The 17,992-nt window shown below is 51.1% G+C and overlaps 1 protein-coding gene and 1 long non-coding RNA gene across 8 annotated transcripts in view; one reads left to right on the top strand and one right to left on the bottom strand.

The window, feature by feature from the left end:
- Gprc5c (G protein-coupled receptor class C group 5 member C) overlaps positions 1 to 7,870 on the bottom strand; it is a 19,335-nt gene extending 11,465 nt beyond the window's left edge. Inside the window, exon 1 of one of the 4 annotated variants that reach the window (XM_055592391.1) lies at positions 7,525 to 7,870. In XM_055592391.1, coding sequence (XP_055448366.1) covers positions 7,525 to 7,720 — 196 coding nt within the window. In that variant the 5' untranslated portion in view covers positions 7,721 to 7,870. Of the gene's footprint in view, positions 1 to 7,147; positions 7,333 to 7,425; positions 7,447 to 7,524 lie in introns of those variants that run through there. The other 3 variants (XM_055592393.1, XM_055592394.1, XM_055592392.1) reach the window with 3 other exon arrangements.
- Positions 7,390 to 16,750, top strand: LOC129665615 (uncharacterized). 4 transcript variants are annotated; one of them, XR_008718394.1, is made up of 4 exons: positions 9,083 to 9,213; positions 12,944 to 13,147; positions 15,718 to 15,837; positions 16,490 to 16,750. It is a non-coding gene; the product is annotated as an uncharacterized LOC129665615 (long non-coding RNA). The 4 variants fall into 4 exon arrangements; XR_008718395.1 differs by lacking the exons at positions 9,083 to 9,213; positions 12,944 to 13,147 and adding an exon at positions 7,390 to 7,465; XR_008718396.1 differs by lacking the exons at positions 9,083 to 9,213; positions 12,944 to 13,147 and adding an exon at positions 7,986 to 8,447.
- Positions 16,751 to 17,992: the final 1,242 nt, after the last annotated feature.

Below are 17,992 nucleotides of genomic sequence, written 5' to 3'. Positions count from 1 at the left end.
ACACACACACACACACACACACACACACACACACACACACACACACATACATCAAAAACTAGGCAAAGACAATTAGTCACCCAAATGGAAGACTTCAGGACATTGTAGTGAAGAGGGGGAAAACGGCCTATTTTATTAACATCAGAAAAGTAACAGATCACCCCACTTGCTTATAGCCAGACTAAATGTTGCAGATTTGTGCCAAGGGAGAAAGCCAGAACAGTTTCTCTGTGTGAAGTGAAGGGTGTCACTGGGGAAGAGAAACTCACGATCCAATCCGGGGGGACTAGGCTGCAGCTCGATGGTGCAACCCTTCCTTGATGTGTGGTTCTCGGCTTCCATCCTTAGCAACGCTCCCCACACTCCCCAAAGGGAGGCATACTGTGTGAGTTTTCCACCCAAAGCTATAAATCTACTTGGAAACCGAGTGGTTTGAATGAGAATGGCTGTCTTAGGCATCTATATTCAAATGCTTGATTCCCATTGGTGGAACTGGGAAGGATTAGGAAGGGTGGCCTGGCTGATGTAAGTGTGTCACTGAGGGTGGGATTGAGGTTTTCCAAAGCCCAGGCCATCCTCAGTCAGCTCTCGATGTCCTCAGTTCTCAGCTCCTGTTCCAGCAACCATGCCTGCCTGCACCACGATCATGGACTCCAATTCTCTGAAACTGTAAGCAGCCCCCAATACACTCTTTCTTCTCTAAGCTGCTTTTGTCACAGAAAGACAGAGATCTAGCGCAGAATGGTTAAAGGCTCTAAAAGAAACTATCATGAAGCCCCAAATTCCCTGAGATGTTAGTTAGATTGTCTGTGTATAGGTCATCTTACACTGTTCAAGAAGCTAGTTGTAGCTGGGCAGGCAGGGTGGCGCACAACTTTAGTGCCAGCACTTGAGAGGAGGAGGTAAGCGGGTTTCTCTGAGTTCAGCCTCATCTGCATAGTTAGTTCCAGGCCAGCCAAGGATACATGAAGAGAAAAAGAGGAAAAAATAAATAAATAAAAGGAGTACTTCTCCTGCCTAACCAGGAGGACATTCCCTGAATCCAGCAACCAAGCTTTCCTTGGATGACAGCGTCCGCTAGTGGCCGGCAGGGGCATGACACTGTTACCAAATGCTTTCTCTACCAGCACCCAACTATTTATTTATTATTGAATTTGAGGCGGAGCCTTGCTACTTATCCCTAACTGGCCTCAAAGTTGTGGCAATCTGCCTGCCTCAACCTTCTAAGTACTGGGGACATAGGCTTGAGCCACCACTCCTGGCTAATTTCTAATATGTACACAAAATGCCAAGTCCCATTTGATAGAAAGTGAAAAGTCACTAAATCAGAGGAAGTGACACACGTTGTGATGGTTAATACTGACAGCTGACCTGGCAGGATCTAGAATAAGCTGGGAGACAAGCCTGGGCACAGCTGTGAGAACTTATCTAGATTAGATTAACTGAAGTGAAAAAGAGTCACCCAAGATACAGGGGGCACCATTCCCGAGGCTGGTGTTTCAGAGGAGAGAGAGCCAAGTACCACATCAAGCTCTTGCTGCCATGAGCCAAAACAAGCCCTCCTTAAGTGGGCTTCTTGTGTGCTGGCACACAACTCATCCCAGCACTCAGGGAGGCAGAGGCAGGCAGATCTCGAGTTCCAGGCCAGCCTGGTCTACAAAGAGAGTCCAGGAGAGCCAAGGCTAAACAGAAAAACCCTGTCTCAATAAATAAATCAATAAATACAGTGTCACTGGTATTTACAAGTACGGAAGAGAATGACCAGGAGTTAACGGGTAAGGAATCACACCCAAGGCACTGAAGTGAAAATTCACGGGTAACAATGGGCTCCTAAATGTCCAATTCCAATTGCAAACAGACCATAGCTGGGATTTGGGTGCAGCTAAAAATTTAGAAGGGAACCCTGAGAAGAACCAAGAAGCACTGGCCCCTTGGAGGGTTTCTCACCCGGCCTCGCTGGGTCAGGTCCTAGCAAGCAATCAGGACCAGGGACACAGCTTCGTGGTGCAGTGTTTGCCTAGCCTATGTGAGGGCCCTAGGTTCAATCGCCAACCGTGGGAGAGGAGCAGGGATACAGAACAGGTGACTATTCTGTCTGCCAGTACTCACTAGGGAGACAAGGCCCAATTGCTTTTTAGAGTTCTGGAAAATACAGAGACAGTCAAATACAGTTGTGGGCTAAGATAGGAAGGTAATGCAAAACATGACAACATGGGACGGGATTTATGAGAGGTGCTCCAGGAAGACAGAGGAGAGTCAGAGAGCAAGATGAGAGAGGACAAGGGGAGAAGACCTTGTCTAAAGCATTTTATTGGGAATTACGGATGTGACTCAGTGGCCAGGTACTTATCTAGCATGCGTGGGGCTTTCAGTGTGATCCCCAACACCTCAGAAAAAGGGGGGGGAGGTCAGCCAGTAAGCCCTTGCTGTGTTAAGCATGAAGACCTGAGTTTCGATCTCCACCTCCCATGAAAAGAGCACGGCTTAAGAGCTTGCACCTGTAATCCCAGCTCTAGGGAGGTAGAGACAGGAGGATTGCTGGGGTTTGCTGGCCAGGCAGTCCAGCTCAATTGGCAAGCTCCAGGTTCAGTGAGAGAGAGACCCTGTCTCAAAAAATGAGAATGCTCCCAGACCAGAGAACATTGAAGAGCATGATGGAAAGAAGGTGAAGTGCTGGTCGTGAGGTGGCCACTGCCCCTGGGAAGTGCTGGTCGTGAGGTGGCCACTGCCCCCGGGAACGCACCGTAGCTATTATCACCTCCACAAGATCAAGTCATCAAGTCCAGTCAATATTCCAACAGGCTTAGTAGATCATTAACAAAAAAAGAACACCAGGTGGGGAGTGGAATGTGTTAAGAGCTGCCTGCAGGGAACAGAAGGCAGGAGTTGGGGGTGCTTGGGGAAAGAGTCCAACTGATCAAGACGAAGAGTTTACATGCATGAAATTGTCAAAGAATTATTTTATAAATATATATGTATTTTTACATACATATGTGTGTATGTATGTACATATGTATTTTTGAGACAGGATCTCACTCTATAGCTCTGCCTGTCCTGAAACTCACTTTGTAGACCAGAATAGACTCTAACCCACAGAGATCTGCCTTCCTCTACTTCCCAAGTGCTGGGATTAAAGGCTTACACAGCTTTTATGCCTGGTTAAAGATAATCGATTAAAAAGTAAGACTGTGGGCAGGCTGTGGTGATGCAGGCCTTTAATCCCAGCACTCGGGGAGGCAGAGGCAGGTGGATCTCTGCAAGCTCAAGACCAACCTGGTCCAGGACAGCCAAGGCCAAATAAATAAATAAAAGATGAGTGGGCAGGGCGGCTCAGTGGTAAAAGCATTTGCAGCCTAGCCTGACAACCTCTGTTTAATCCTGGATCTGATTCCTGTAAACTGTCTTCACGTGTGCCTGCACACACACACACACACACACACACACACACACACACACGCACACACACACACACACACACTAAAAAGTAAACAAATAAATAAATGTAGCAATAACAAAATAAAGTGGAGAGCAACACAGGAAGACACCAGATGTCAACTTTAACCTCCACGTGGATTCATACACACACGTACAATCTGAAAGCACACCACACAAAGCATTTTACTCAGTAGTTCGTAAAATGTACCAAGAATGCTAACAGTGGGGGCCTAGAGAGATGCCTCAGTGATTAAGAACTCTGGCTGCTCTTCCAGAGGACACAAGTTTGATTCCCAGCACCCACATGGCAGCTCACAACCATCTGTAACCCCAGAAACACTTTTCTGGTCTCCCTGGCAACAGGCACACACATGATGCACAGATGTACAGGCGTACAAAACATCAATATACACAAAGTTAATATTTTTAAAAAGAATACTAATCGTGGTAAATTAATAAAAATAAACTGTACTATGTCCCAGACATTGCCACAAGACACAGACTAAAAGCGGTTAAAGCCTTAAACAGGGTGATGTAGGAGTTTAGAAAAGTGAAGGGGCAAGAAAGAGAAAAAAGATGACAGATGTCAGAATCCCAAGTTCAGCCCCCAAATTCAGAGCGAGAGAGAGAAAACGAAGTTCAAGTGAGTGGTGTGCGTGTACAGGAGCCTGGGGCTGGTTACGAGCGTGGGTAAGAGTTGAGGGACTTGTTCAAGGAAATGCAGAGCCTCTGTAAGTGCTGAGCATGACGGCAGCATCGGCAGGGCCGAGCTTTCAAAGATGTGTCAGGCACAAAAGCACGGGGAAACCTTGATTATTGAAGCCAGTGCTTATCCGGTTTAAGGAGTAAGGCCAAAGGAAGCATCATAATGGCCAGATCTGAGAGATTCTTGCCACCTCCCCAACGACAACCCCCCCCACACACACACACCTGGGGACCAGGGAGATACAGGACGAAAGGGTGCCACAGGTCACACTGCAGGCTTACATCTGATGACACCCGGGTCATCCCAAGGCTGGGGATGTAGGTCAGTGTGGGCATGTCTAAGGAAAAGGTCCTGGCTTCCTCTCCCAGGGAACAAGAGGTAGAAGGTGGAGAAGAAACGTGCTGTTCAGCAAGTCCACAGACACCGGGGCCAGGGTTAGGAACGGTGACAAGCCTGTCCCATTTCCTCTTACCTTTGCTCCGGGATGAACAGCTTCCGCCTTGACCTGATCCTTCAAATCTCACCTGTCACTAAAACCCCAGTATGGAAAACTGGGCTGCCCTGAAATATTCCATTCCCATGCTAAAATGCCTCTTTGTTGTTGTTGTCCTTTTTTGTTTGTTTGTTCTCCTTCCACGGAAAACAGAAAGAATAGCAGGTGGGTGCACAGAAACAGTCAAGAAGGGAAACTGGGACAGATGGGCTGGACTCTCTCCCCTGTGCAGGACAGAGGCCACTGAGGTGAGCAAGACAGTTGATGAGAACCAGGCATTCATTCTCCTCAAGATGCACATCTTTAATCCCAGCACCAGAGAGGCAGAGACCGACCGGCACATCTGAATTTGAGGCCAGCTTGGTCTACATGTGTTCCAGTCCAGGAGCACATATTCAGGCAGATTTGTTTTGATTCTTCACATGTATGAATGTTTTGCCTGTATGTCTGTATGTGTGCTACATGTGTGCCTGGTGCCCACAGAGGTCAGAAAAGGGAATCCCTGGAACTGGGGTTAGAAACAGTTATCAACCACCATGTGGGTTCTGGGAACTGAACCCAGGTCCTCTGCGAGAGCAGCCCGTGCTCTTATCTGCTGAGTAGTGTGTCTGTCCACCTGCTACCTGGTAAGATGGTGGCTAAAAGGTAGAGAGACCAGCCGTGCATAGAGACTCTTAAATAGCTCGACCTGTTCCCACCACCTTCTGTGCGCTGTCCCCCCTACACACACACCTCTTGAGGCCTAACTTTCGAATCATGTGACCCACCTCCCTTACCAGGTTCTAAGTCTTCAAGGGTTGTGGAGAGACATGGTACCCTCTGATTTCTTCTACTCGTTGAACACAATAACTCCACTAAAGGACATAGTACCCATCCCTGCCAGAAGTGGGACAGGGACTCCTGCCATAGAAGCCTAAACAGCCCACAGCCAAGGCTCCCCTGCAGATTGTTTTCTGGACAAAAGGGCTTTCAGCTTCACCTCCCTGGAATCAGCCATACAAATATTTTTAATCACCTCAGAAATCAGCCTTTCCTCAGGGTCAGCTCCCCAGCCCCCAACTCTGGTCAGAGGCAGTGCAATCAAGTTCCCCAATCCCCACCCTCTTTCCTTCTGTCTTCAGGGGGAGCAGAGAAGCCTTGGCAGGGATGGTGGGCTGAGACTCTGCCAGTCTGAGCTGGTTTTAAGCGGTTACAGGTTAGGCAGCAGACTTTCACCTTTCTCATCTTTCAGAAGAAGGTCCCCTCCATCTCCCCCATCAGCATCCACATCAACACACACGCGCGCGCGCGCGCGCGCGCGCACACACACACACACACACACACACACACACACACACCCCACGGTGTCTCGGAAAGAAGGCTGCCTGACACCACAGAGCATCCTTCTTCCTCCCTAGCTGAGTCCCCTCAGCAGCTGACCTGGAAAGCTGGGTGGACACTTAGCCAGCCTTCCTCTATCCTCTCATCCACCACTTCCTCCTTTTCCTCAGTCTCGGGACAAGTCCGTCCCATTGTCTCAGCCCTCTAACCAGTGGGCAAGTCAACGAATCCAGTAAGAATGGACCCTGGGGAAACGCTAAGGCATGAACAGCCCGTTCACTGTCCTCCCGTCTCCCTTTCATAACCAAGAGTGGGTAACTGGACCAAAATACCGAGCGTGCCGAGTCTTACATCTTCTAAGCAATCAGGGGTCTGCTCTCGGCTTTGGAATGTGCCCCACCCCCACCAGCGCTCCCTCCCAGCCACATAACAGACACTGTTGGGGGAGGAGGTTCTCCAGGAGCACAAAGCACAAAGCTTCCATATATATATATATATATATATATATATATATATATATATATATATATTCTTGTATCTGTACTTCAGGATCAAGATCGCAAAGCCTTACGTGATTCAGGACTTTGTACGTGTAAAAGTGTGGGCGCGAGGTGGAAACGGAAAGCGCTCTGGAAAAACCAGGGGCGAGTAAAGGGTTGGGATCCAGAACCTAGGCCTCCGCAAGGAGAGGCGCCGTAGGCCTCTGAAATTCCAAAGTTCCCGCGAAGAGCTCCGGCGTCCTCGCCTCCCCATTCCCGCTGCCCTATTAGGTCTACGCTCGCGCGCCTCTGGAAGTCTGAACCGAAAGAGCAGAGCCAAGCTCTGTTCCTCCTAATCCCGGAGGTCACAGAAACCTGCCCACCCAACGCACCGCAGCGAAACAGGGAAAGGATGGCGACCTACAGTCACAGTCGACTGCACGAGTGGGTAGTGGAACACCCCCGGACACTCAGATCCTGGAGTCCTTCCCTTGCCGTCCACCTCCGGTCGCAGAACCCGGCTTCCCGGACCCATGAAGTCCCCAGTTGGCTCGGGTCTGGAAACTTTCTGCGAACTTGCAGAGTGGGGTGCATCGTCGCCCGCCCCTTGGGTTCTCACCCGGGGCCTCGGCCCTCGCCCTTTCCCAGCCAGCTGGACCTAGCTCTTCCGGCCGCCCGATGGCGAGGGCGGAGCGCGGAGACAGCAGCCCTTACCTGGGACGCGCAGCCAGCCCGCTCCGGCGCCGCGCTGAGAGCCAACTTCAGCCTCAGGCAGGGCGCCGCCGGGCGTAGGAGGGACTCAGAGGCCGGCGCAGGGCCAGAACCCGTTCCGGCAGGGGTGACCAGGCCTGAGCAGAGGTGTGGGGCCTGCCTCCCCGGGACCCCAGACTGAGCTGGGCGCGCTCAGTGGCTGGCTCTCCCGCCCTCCTCCCCAGGCGCAGAGCTCCCCTCTCTCGGCCAGGGTGGGCCGGGCTGCATCACCGTGACATCACCTCCATTCCGGGCGCTCCCCGGAGGCTAGCGTTGCTCCAGGTACTACAATCCTCATCCCCAGTAACAAAGCGCGCCCGGCCCTTCCCCCTCCGACTCACCTCCAGGCTCGGCCGCTGCGCACTTTCGGGTCGGGAGGGGAGATTGGAGTTTCTGAGCAAGCTGGCGTGCGAGTTGTTGCTGTTTACCGCCACGCCCCCGCGCGCGCGCGCGCACTCGCGCGCACTCACTTTCTGGACTCGCTTTTCTCTCCTGAAAATGGTTCGGGGTGCAGCCCAGCACACCCCTTGGCCACATCTCCCAGGGATCGCACGCACCCACAGACCACGGTAGCTACCTTGGCGTGTCTCCCCGTGACGGACACCCAGCCTTTGTCACTTTCGTCCTGGCTTTCCCACGAGACACATGCCTGGCACAGTTCGCCGTTCCCGGCTGGAGCGAGGCGCACGCTAAGACACAAAGTCCGTCTTTGTCACGCCTTCTGCGTCCCTTCCCCTAGCGGGTTTGCACACGTGGACGCACACGCTGAGCGCCCGCCCCTCTTGCGCGTGATCCTTCGCGGAGAGCGGAGTCTCCGAGGTCGCGATGCCACGGCGCACGCCCCTAACTCTGTGGCCTGAGTTCCGAACCCCTGCGGACTGTGGGCCAGCGTCCTTGTCCGCCTGACCACCCCACGCCCGAGTTTCTTACATCGCGCGCGGGCTCCCCTCCCCGCGTCCCGATTCCCCGTGGTGACCTGTCCTAATTAGCCTTCTCAGTTCTGTTCCCCGAGGTGCAGTGTTTAACGCCATCCCTGTGGTCGGCGCTCCTGGCCACGTTGTTTCTGACTCGAGCCCAGCCTCTCCCGCAGTCGGGGGCCCTGTCCACGAATTAGGATTCCCCTGAACCACACCCCCACTCCCTGTCCGGGTGGATTCACCGGTGGCCACCCTTTCCCCTCCAGCTCCAGGAATCTGCTGAAAAGAAACCGCAGGAACAGGGAAGCGAATCCCAGCTGAGGCCTCTCCGGCTCAGTGAACAAGAGGTTTTTTTTTGTTTTTTTTGTTTTTCTTTTCCTTCGGCCACTTTCTCTAGGGACCTGGGATCCCGCGGGAGTGGGCTACGCTGTCCTTGGAGCACTGAGTGGGTCTGGTTGGATTGCGCTGTATTCCCGGGGGGCACAAGTCGCCAGAGCCAGGGAGAGGTTGTTGGGCCTGACAGGGGCCCTGGGGACTCGGAGGAGGCAGGGCGTCGGGTCTCAGGGTGCGGGTTCTCGTGACGCCGGGTTGCCTGGGGGATCGCCAGGAGCGCGGTCGGAGCCAGCCGGTGGCAGTGGCAGGCCGGCAGCAGGGAATGTTTGCTCAACGCTGAGCGCCCGCGAGGGGGAGGGGAGGCAACTGGTCACAGGCCAGGGGGATAGCCAGGTGAAAGAGGGCAGGGAGCCGGGCACCCGTACCTCCCCGGCTCGCTGCGTGTTTGCGTGCCTCCGTCTGTGACAACCTGGAGTCTAAACTCAATAAATCACCGGAGTTGCCGGAGCGATAAACCTCGGGCCAGTTCCTCCCCTAGCACCGCCGCTCTGCACCTTTCTGACTCTAGGAGGAGTGTTTACTTAGGGGTGGGGCTGCCGGGCCCACGCTTTCTAGAACCCTGAATACTTTCCTGTGCCTGGCCGTTTCTGTCCAGTCTGGGGATGTGGCAAAGCCCGGGGCTGCCACAGGGGTCCACCTCCCAGGCCCGGGTTGGGGATCCAAGCTCAGGTGTCGGGGCTTGAACGGAGCAGGCAGTTGGTGCTCGCACTAGCTGAGAAGGTAAACAGACTGGTTAGACCTAAGTGAGCCGAAGAAGTCGCTCTGGCCTCTGCCTGCTTTTCATTAACTAGGTGACTGACGCCTAACTCTGCTGAGATGGCTTATTGGCATATGTGAAAAGCCAGCTGAGGAGGGAAGGAGGGGGGGGATGGAAATGGTGTAAGACTGGTGACAGGACCCTGCCGAACCATCTCTATTTCCTTTCTCTCTTCTCCTTTCCCTACGCTTTCCAAAACTGGGGCTGTTTTTGCCCTGCTTGGTGGCTCACACCTGCAGCCTAGAGGAGCAGGAACTCCAGGCCATTCTAAGACCACCCTGGACTGCCCAGCGTTCTATCTCAAAACAAAACCACGACTCTTAGCCCCTGCTTCCCACCGGCAGGGTTATCTGGTGCTAGCTCACCCTCTGGGATTCCCTTACTGACCCACAGACTGAGCCCTGCCCTCCACCAGCCTCGTGAGGCGGCTGGCAGGAGAAAGGAGGCCATCTTCTCCGAACTCTGCTTCCCTGTTCACCCGGGCCCTCTTCTGGAACAAAATCTGCCTTCAAAGGACAAAGCAAGTCCCTCTGGGCAGATGATTCCAATCTCTGGTTCTCCAAGATCCATATTGCATCCTGCTTAGGTCTAGGGAGAAAGAGTTGGGGACCCTGCTGCTGAGTCATCTCTTTGCTGTGGGCTGCTGCTTGAGACAGGCAGAGCCTGAAAGTTCTGTGGGCCCTCAGCTGCTCTCTCTGACTCCAACCACAGGAATATCTATGTTCCCTAATGCCTCCCACACTCATTTAACCCAATAGCTACTCTATTTCTGCATTAAAAAAAAAAAAAAAATACGGTAGGCATCAGAAACGGTCCATTGCTGAAACTGCCCATCTGCCCTTGCAGGCACTCCTGGATTGGTAGGGAACACAGCTCCGTCCTCACCTTCCCCCTGCTCTGAGTCCTTGAGTTCCTGCTGAAAGGCAGGCTGACACCATCTTCATTCACTGGGCCCATCTTTGAGCTACCAGAGGGCCCCTCAGTCCTGGAGCCTTAGAAATGCCACCCGCCTCAGGAGCAATGGTGGATGCCTATAATCCCAGCACTCAGAGAGGCAGAAGCAGGCAGGTATCCGTGAGTTCAAAACCAGCCTGGTCTACAAAGTGAGTCCAGGACAGCCAAGGCTATACCCTGTCTCATCTTAGGGGGAAAAAAGTGCCTGCTGGCAGTGTGGCTGGCCAAGCCAATTCATCCCTCTAACCCCTCACTTTCCTCTTTTCGAAAATGAGAATGATGACACATCCCCCCAAATACAACTTGTCTAGAATGTCCCCCTCACACACACATGCCTGGCACTTACAGACGGATTCTTCCCTGTGTGATGCTCCAGCCCTCTGAGCCATAGACCTCTCCACAAAAAGGCAGCTAATTGTTCTGAAACCACACACTGGAAGAAGTTGCTTCTCCAGCATTCCTTCAATTCCATTTCACCACCACTAAAGAAGGCTTGCCTGGCTGGGCCCTCCTGAGCTCTGGTTTGTGCTGGGCTTTCTGTCTCCGGGCTCTGTTCCTTCTACTCCTTGTCTTTGTCAGAGAAAAATATTTTCCAAACTCCGCCCTGCCTCAGCGTCCCTTCTCTGAGAAGCCTTCCTCATTCCCCCCAGAAAGAACTAGGGTTTCTCTGCATAGCCCTAGCTGTCTGGGAATTCACTATATAGACCAGGCTAGCCTTGAACTCCAGTTTCCACCTGCCTCTGACTCCTGAGTGCTGGGATTATAAAGGTGTGTGCCGCCACCCCTGGCTCAGAAAGGACTATCTTACGTGGGATCAAGAAGTGGCTCTGCAGTTAGGAGAGGACCCAGGTTCAGTTTCCAGCACCCACATGGTAGCTCACTGCCATCAGAACTCTTTCTTCTGACCTCCTTGGGCACCAGGCATGCATGTGGTAAGCATACATACAATGCATGCAGGCCAAACAGTTATCCGCATAAAACAGATCTATCTTAGAAAGTATTTTTAGAAGAGAGAACCACCTGAGTTGCCTTGTTCACTAAGCCGACCGTGTGCTCTCTTATTTATAATTTATTCTAGTGTGTTTTAATTAACCTTCTAAATTGTCTTTCCAATTAGAACTGCCTTTCTTAAGAGCAGGGACCTCTGGTCCTATCATCCGACATACAGCAATGACACATAATAGGTTTTTTAGTGGAAGCTCGTAAACCTCCCATTCTGTGCAAATCACTGCAGACTACCACCTTCCAGTGACCTTACAAATGATGCCTTACCTACCCTGTTACCTCACCGGTGTTACAGCTTCCTGTAACAGAAAGGCTTATGCCTGCTAGAGAAGTTAGCTTTCCGTGATACAGCTAGTAAGGCTCCATGACATAAGCCAGGGAGAGCTGGATGTGGTGCACACTTTTGATCCTAGTACTCGGAGGCAGAGGCAAGCAGATTCCTGTGAGTTCAAGGCCAGCCTGGTCTACAAAGGCTACACAGAAAAACTCTGTCTTAAAAAAAAAAAAAAAAAAAAAAAAGTTGGGGCAAAACCCTGTTAACCCATTATACATGATACATGATACATTCATCATACATGGGTATAGCCAATCTGCGTGCTACAAGTCACGCCTAGACTCTCTCAAGGGAGCCAGGAAGGCCAGTTCTGGCTTAGAGACCAGGGTCCTGATGGATTAAACACAGTCTCTCAAAGTCAGGCATGCTGGCAATTCCTGTAATCCCAGCACTTGAGATAGACAGGAGATTATAAATTCTTCCTTGACTATATATTGGGCTAGAGGCTAGCCTGGGTTACATGAGACCATGTCTTATCCATCCACCCACCCCAAAAAAGAAGGAAAGAAAAAAAGAAGTTTAGGGGGTAGGGGGAAAAAGGCAGGCAGGTCATCCCACAATGAGCCGAGGTGGGCTCTGGAACCCTGTGTGTGGAGTTGGGGGTGGCTGGGAGACCCACAGCTGCTGGTAAACATTGGTGTTTCACCTCTCCTTGCCTGTATTAACCACAGCTGCTCCAGGTGCAGTATGTGCCCAGCTCCTTTCCCCTGGAGCTCCCAGGGCTTCCTGCAGAGCTGAGACAGCTTGGTTATTTTGAAAGGATTCATACCAGGGCAGCCACGTTAAGAAGCAGGAAGCCAGGATCCAAGGGAGTTAAATACTCACCACTATTCGCTGCCCATGGCTGACCTCTCAGGAATTGTACCAGGAAGCGGGCTTTGGGTAGAGCCTGCTGGAATGTCACCTGACGCTGAACCCTTCCACGAAACCTGTGCCTGCCTTGTCTGGTGTCAACCTCTCACCCGCCCCCTTCTACAGCTCAGTGGCTCAATGGCAGTAACCAACTCCCCAGGGAAGGAAGAACAGGATTTTCTAAGATTTTCTTATGGGTTGGCCAGTCCTCACCAGTGGAGCTAACATTCCTGAGAACTAAGCCGATGAACTCACCCAGCTCTTCCAAAACCAAGACAGAAACCACATGGCATTCGGATAGCCCTACCTCAGAGAGTGTCACTCCAGTCTGAGAACCTTACAGGGGCTGAGCCCTTACCCTCCAAACATACTGCACTACTCACCTTCCTGTGGTCCTGCAAAACCCAACCTAGTGAGGGACGGTCACTTACAATGATCATAGCTGATAACAGCTCCCCTGGGCCCCTAAGTCGAAGTACAAATTCCTGTCTCTGCATTTTCAGTCCTTCTGGCCTGTACTTAAGGAAGATCCTTCCTCTTCCCCACAGGAAATAGTCACTCTAGCCAGAGAGGCCTGAATCAGCCTCCCACACTGGCCTTCCTGTGGCTCCCTCCCATTGGCCCCCATTCTCAATCCAGGATGCCCTCCCCATCTCTCAGCCCATCGGGGACCTGCCCCATCCCTGGTTTGAAGCCCTAAGGATTCTACTGTAAAGAATGCTAGCGACACCAGAGTCCTGTCCTCCTTCTTGGTACGTACCTAGGAATCTTTCATTATTTACAGTTTGTTTGATTAGTTGGTTGATTGATTTTGCTTAGCTTGGCTGATCACAAATTCTATAAGTAACCAAAGATGACCTTGAACACACGACCTCCCTGCCTCTCTGTCCCCCGAGCTTTGAGACTACAGGTGTGGCCCCTTCTCCTGGCCTTACTCTTTGCAGTGTTAATTTTTAAAGTTGTTTTTGAGATGGCCTCCCCAAGTATCTGAATTCTGGATCCTCATCTCTCCTTCCAACGAACTGTATTGTTAATGATATCTTAGGCATGCATATCTTTCTTAACCCTTCACCCATGCCCCCTGATAGTCTCTACTGGGAATAGATTCTAGATTCCAAAGCTCTTCTTCCCAGCAGCCCCTGGCATAGAATGGTACACAGGTAAAATGGAGGCATTAACTACCAGTGGATTGGTTGGATTGATTGTCAAGGCCTGTAGGAGGCTCTCAGCCTTCTGTAAAGGGATAGGAGTAGGGGCGGAGAGTTTGGAGTCGACAAGAACCCCGTAACCAGGCAGGCCGCTGGAGCCCCAGGTCTGGGGCCGATGGGCTCAGGGAGGAAGCCTAGTTGATAATACAGCACCGGTGGCGGTTTGCCTCTGTTTGGCATTAAACCATTTCTGTCTCTTACCCAAATGATGCTTACCGTCCTGTAGCTATCCAAATGATAAACAGATCTCACAAGACGGATAGTAGCAAAGCGTTCCACGAGGCAGCTATTGCTGTCTCTATTTTATAGATTTTTTTTTTTTTAATAAACAAATTCACAGAGGCTAAAACCAGCCGTGAGTTATGACCATTTGCCTTTGGGTTGGACTATCCGCGCGCGTGTGCGCACATGCACACACACACACACACACACACACACACACACACACACACACACCCCCCGCACAGCCTTACCGCTGTCTGCCTAGTGGACTGTTGTTTATGTATGTGTGTCTTCAACCAAGGTGCACTGCTTGCACATGGCGAGGCTCTGGTTCACGCCTGTAAAGGGAGGTAGCAGATGGAAGGTCTGTGAGGGTCTATGGAGGCTAACTGAGGGCTGCAGAGCGCACCTGCTGGCAAGCCCACAGGGCGCCCAACCGTCCTCCCTCCTCCAGCCAGTCTTTCCCCTTCAGAGGCCAGCCACAGCCTGTTTCCATTCTCCACTGGTGGCCATTGTTCCGACTGGTCACTTCAACTCTCCGCAGCCTGCAGCCATTTGGCTGCTCACCAGCTTCTGTGGCCACCACCAGCACGGCTCTTCTCCAGCCGATCCAGCCAGCACCGACATGCTGAGAAAAACAGAGCCTTATTTATTTACTGTGTTTGTTTGTTTGATTGACTGATCTTTAAGATACCATCTCAGGTAACCCAGTGTGGGCGAGAATTGGCTGTGAAGCCAAGGATGACTTTGAACTTCTGATCCTCCTGCCTCCTGTGAGCTGAAATTACAGTGGGCTCCACCACAACTGGCTTATTCACTGCTAGGGATGGACCCAGGTGTGCTGAACAAGCACTCTCCCGAATGAGCCACATCTGCAGCCTCTGATTTTGTTGTCATTGCTGTTAGTTTAGCCAGGGTTTCACTCAGATAGTCCAGGTTTGCCTCAAACTCATAGCAATCCTCCTGTCTCAGCCTCTTGCCACCACGCCTGCTCAACAAAACTTTTATTTTTATTTTTTTTTAAAGAAAGAAATTATTTTTTAAGAGTTATTTATTATTTATACAACATTCTGCCTGTACACCAGATCTGGTTATAACTCAGGACCTTTGGAAGAACAGCCAGTGCTCTTAACCTCTGAGCCATCTCTCCAGCCCTCAACAAAACTTTTAAAAGACCCAGTCACTCACTGCCCACCCCCTTGTCTGAAATTTGAGGGCACTAATACTCTTGAACCCAGCTTAGACCTCTGGTGATGGAGGACAGCCAGGGGGCCATGGGGAGGCCTCATTTGCCTGCACTCACCAGAGATGGTGCTTCTAGCAGGGCAGGGCAGGGAGGGGCCAGCCAGCTGGCTGCAGGGCTGTATCCAGGGCCAGCTGTTCTAACTGCTGTTGGAGCTTGACTGTCTTTCTTTGCCGGAAGCCCGGTTGCGGTGTAGCTCAGACTGCCGGGAACTCATGGGCTATTCTGGGAGTGTGGTGGAGAGGGGCAGCCGGTGAAACTTCAGCTCCCTCGGTTTCCAGGCCGGTCCCCTCCCTGCTGATGATAAGGCAGGGTTTAGGCATTATGCAAGTTCAGAACCACTGATGGCCTGTCTGAGGGTCTTAATAGCAATTGTGGTCTTGCTAACGTTGGACCTGGCAGGAGCTGGTGGCATGTGTTCAGCTTTGGGCTTAGCAGTAGTCTTTCTTACTGTCACTCACAGGGCCCACAGGCCTTTTCCACCAGTTTACAAAGTTAATTCATTCATGGACCTTCTGAAGCAATCCCAGGCTGGCCCCAAACTCACAGAGATCTGTCAGGTTAAATGTAGTGCCCAATTTCCTCCAAAGTTTTTGCTTTTTTAATATTTTTATTACATTTATTTGTTTGTTTGTTTGTTTGTTTGCAGGGGGTTGTTGCAAAACACACAGCTTCAGAACTGACTGCGTCATTTGCTTTGAAAACAAATGATCTGGACCCCTTTTCGACCAAGTCCCTGGGAGCCTGCTTGATATCCACACCCCAAAAGGTACACACTAGACTTAAGAAATGTAAGGTCAAGGATGGGTATGGTGGCACATGCTTTTAATACCAGCACTCTGGAGACAAAGACAGGCAGATCTCTGTGAGTTCAAGGCCAGCCTGGTCTACATAAGAGTTCCAAACCAGCCAGGACTATACAAGAACTATACAAGGAGACCTTGGAAAACAAACAAACAAAAATATGAAAAATAAGGTTGGGGTCCACTGGACCATCTTACCAGTCCAAGACTGTAGATTTCTGAACCAACCCTGTCCAATCAGGACCTCTCATTTACTGAGGGTACAGGCTGTCCTAGAACTCACTCTGTAGATCTCCCTGTCTCTGCCTCCTGAGTGCTGGGATTAAAGCAAGCAGCACCACCACGTGGCTTGTGAGATCTCTTAAGAGTGCAGCCCCTTAAACACAAGCCCATTTTGGATACTGTGTGTGGATACTGTGTGTGGACACTGTGTGGTAGTTTTAATGAATGAGAAGGGCTTCTTCAGACTACTTGTTCCCACATTGGTGGAACTGTTTGGGAAGGATTAGGAGGTGTGGCCTTTTGGAGGAAGATGTTTCATTGGGGGAGGGCTTTGGAGTTTCAAATGCTATTCCTGTTTCGCTCTCTATCTTTCTCTCTCTCTCTCTTTTGAGACAGAGTTTCTCGGTGTAGCCTTGGCTATCCTGGACTTACTTTGTAGAGCAGGCTGGCCCCAAACTCACAGAGCTCTGCCTGCTGCTGCCTCCCAGAGTGCTGGGCTTACAGGCATGTACCACCAACTCCGGCTACTGTCTATCTCTCTCTCCACTTGAAGATCGAGAAGTAAGCTCTCAGTTGTTTTTGCTGCCATATTTTTGTTCTACCATCATGGACATCAACCCTCTGTAGGCCCCAAATTAAACCCTTTCTTTCCTAAGTCGCCTCTGTCGTGGTGTGATGTCTTATCACAGCAACAGAAAAGTAACTAAGACATAGTACTTCCAGAGAGAGTTGCCAAGATGAACAAAGCCACAGGCTGTGATTGGATGATATATGACAGGAAGGCAATCTCATTAAATAGAACTAGTTGTTTTGTTTTGTTTTTCTGAGACAGGGTTTCTCTGTGTAGCCAACCATGGCTGTCCTGGACTCGCTTTGTAGACCAAGCTGGCCTTGAATTCACAGAGTGCTGGGATCACAAGTGTGAGCCACCCACCGTGCCCGGCAGAAGTAGTCTTGGAAACAGTTTGATGGGAAAAAGAAGTCCCCAGAGTAAATAAGAGACCCACCCCAAATTTGGCTGGGGAGAGACCAGACATCTTGGTAGTTTACAATGAGAAAGTCCTAGAAGGAAGCTGATGGAGATCAGGCTGTGCTGTACTTTCGGAATTGTGCTTTGCCCTCGGCAACTTCATGTTACAAAGCAGCATTTGTACAGATATAGAAGTGGGTTGATCCTGCGTATTGAGCACATAGGCAGTACCACCTGTGAGACACAGAATGATAAAGAACTGGTCCCTATAAGTAAAAGGTTCTACCGACAAACCTGTCAAAGGAGACTGGGAACATATGGGCACGTGGCCTTGTTCAGAGTGTGTCTGGATGTCCTTGCAGAAGAGTGCAGCTACCTGTGTGCCCCTGACCCAGAACTGGTCCTTCTCTGTGGGGAAGGTCATCTTCTTCAACCAGGCATGCAGCTTTGGGAGGAACACGGGCAGAAGAGTGAGGAAGCGAGTGGAGAACCCGCCTTGACAGCCAGCCATTGGGTCACATGTTACAGCCAAGTCACTTTCACACCCCCACATGGACATGTTAAAACCATAAACCAGTCAGGGCGAGGCTGTGCAAGCCTTTAATCCCAGCACTTGGGAGGCAGAGGCAGATGGAGCTCTGTAAGTTCAAGGCCAGTCTGATCTACATAGAGAGCTCCAGAACAGCCAGGGATACATAGTGAGACCCTATCTCAAAAAAATAACTAATTAATTTAAAAAAAATTAGAGCCAGACGTAAGAGCATATATTGCTCTTACAGAGGACCTGAGTTCTGTTTCACCATGTTGGGTGGCCGACAACTATCTATGACTCCAGCTCCAGGGGTTCTAGTGCCCTCTTCAGGACTCCATTGGCATCCTTAAACACACACACACACACACACACACACACACACACACACACACACACA

The sequence above is a fragment of the Psammomys obesus genome, unplaced genomic scaffold (genome assembly GCF_907164565.1).
Source record: "Psammomys obesus unplaced genomic scaffold, mPsaObe1.curated_primary_1811, whole genome shotgun sequence".
In the NCBI taxonomy this organism is placed as follows: Eukaryota; Metazoa; Chordata; class Mammalia; order Rodentia; family Muridae; genus Psammomys; species Psammomys obesus.
This window is presented reverse-complemented; position numbering and strand designations above follow the sequence as displayed.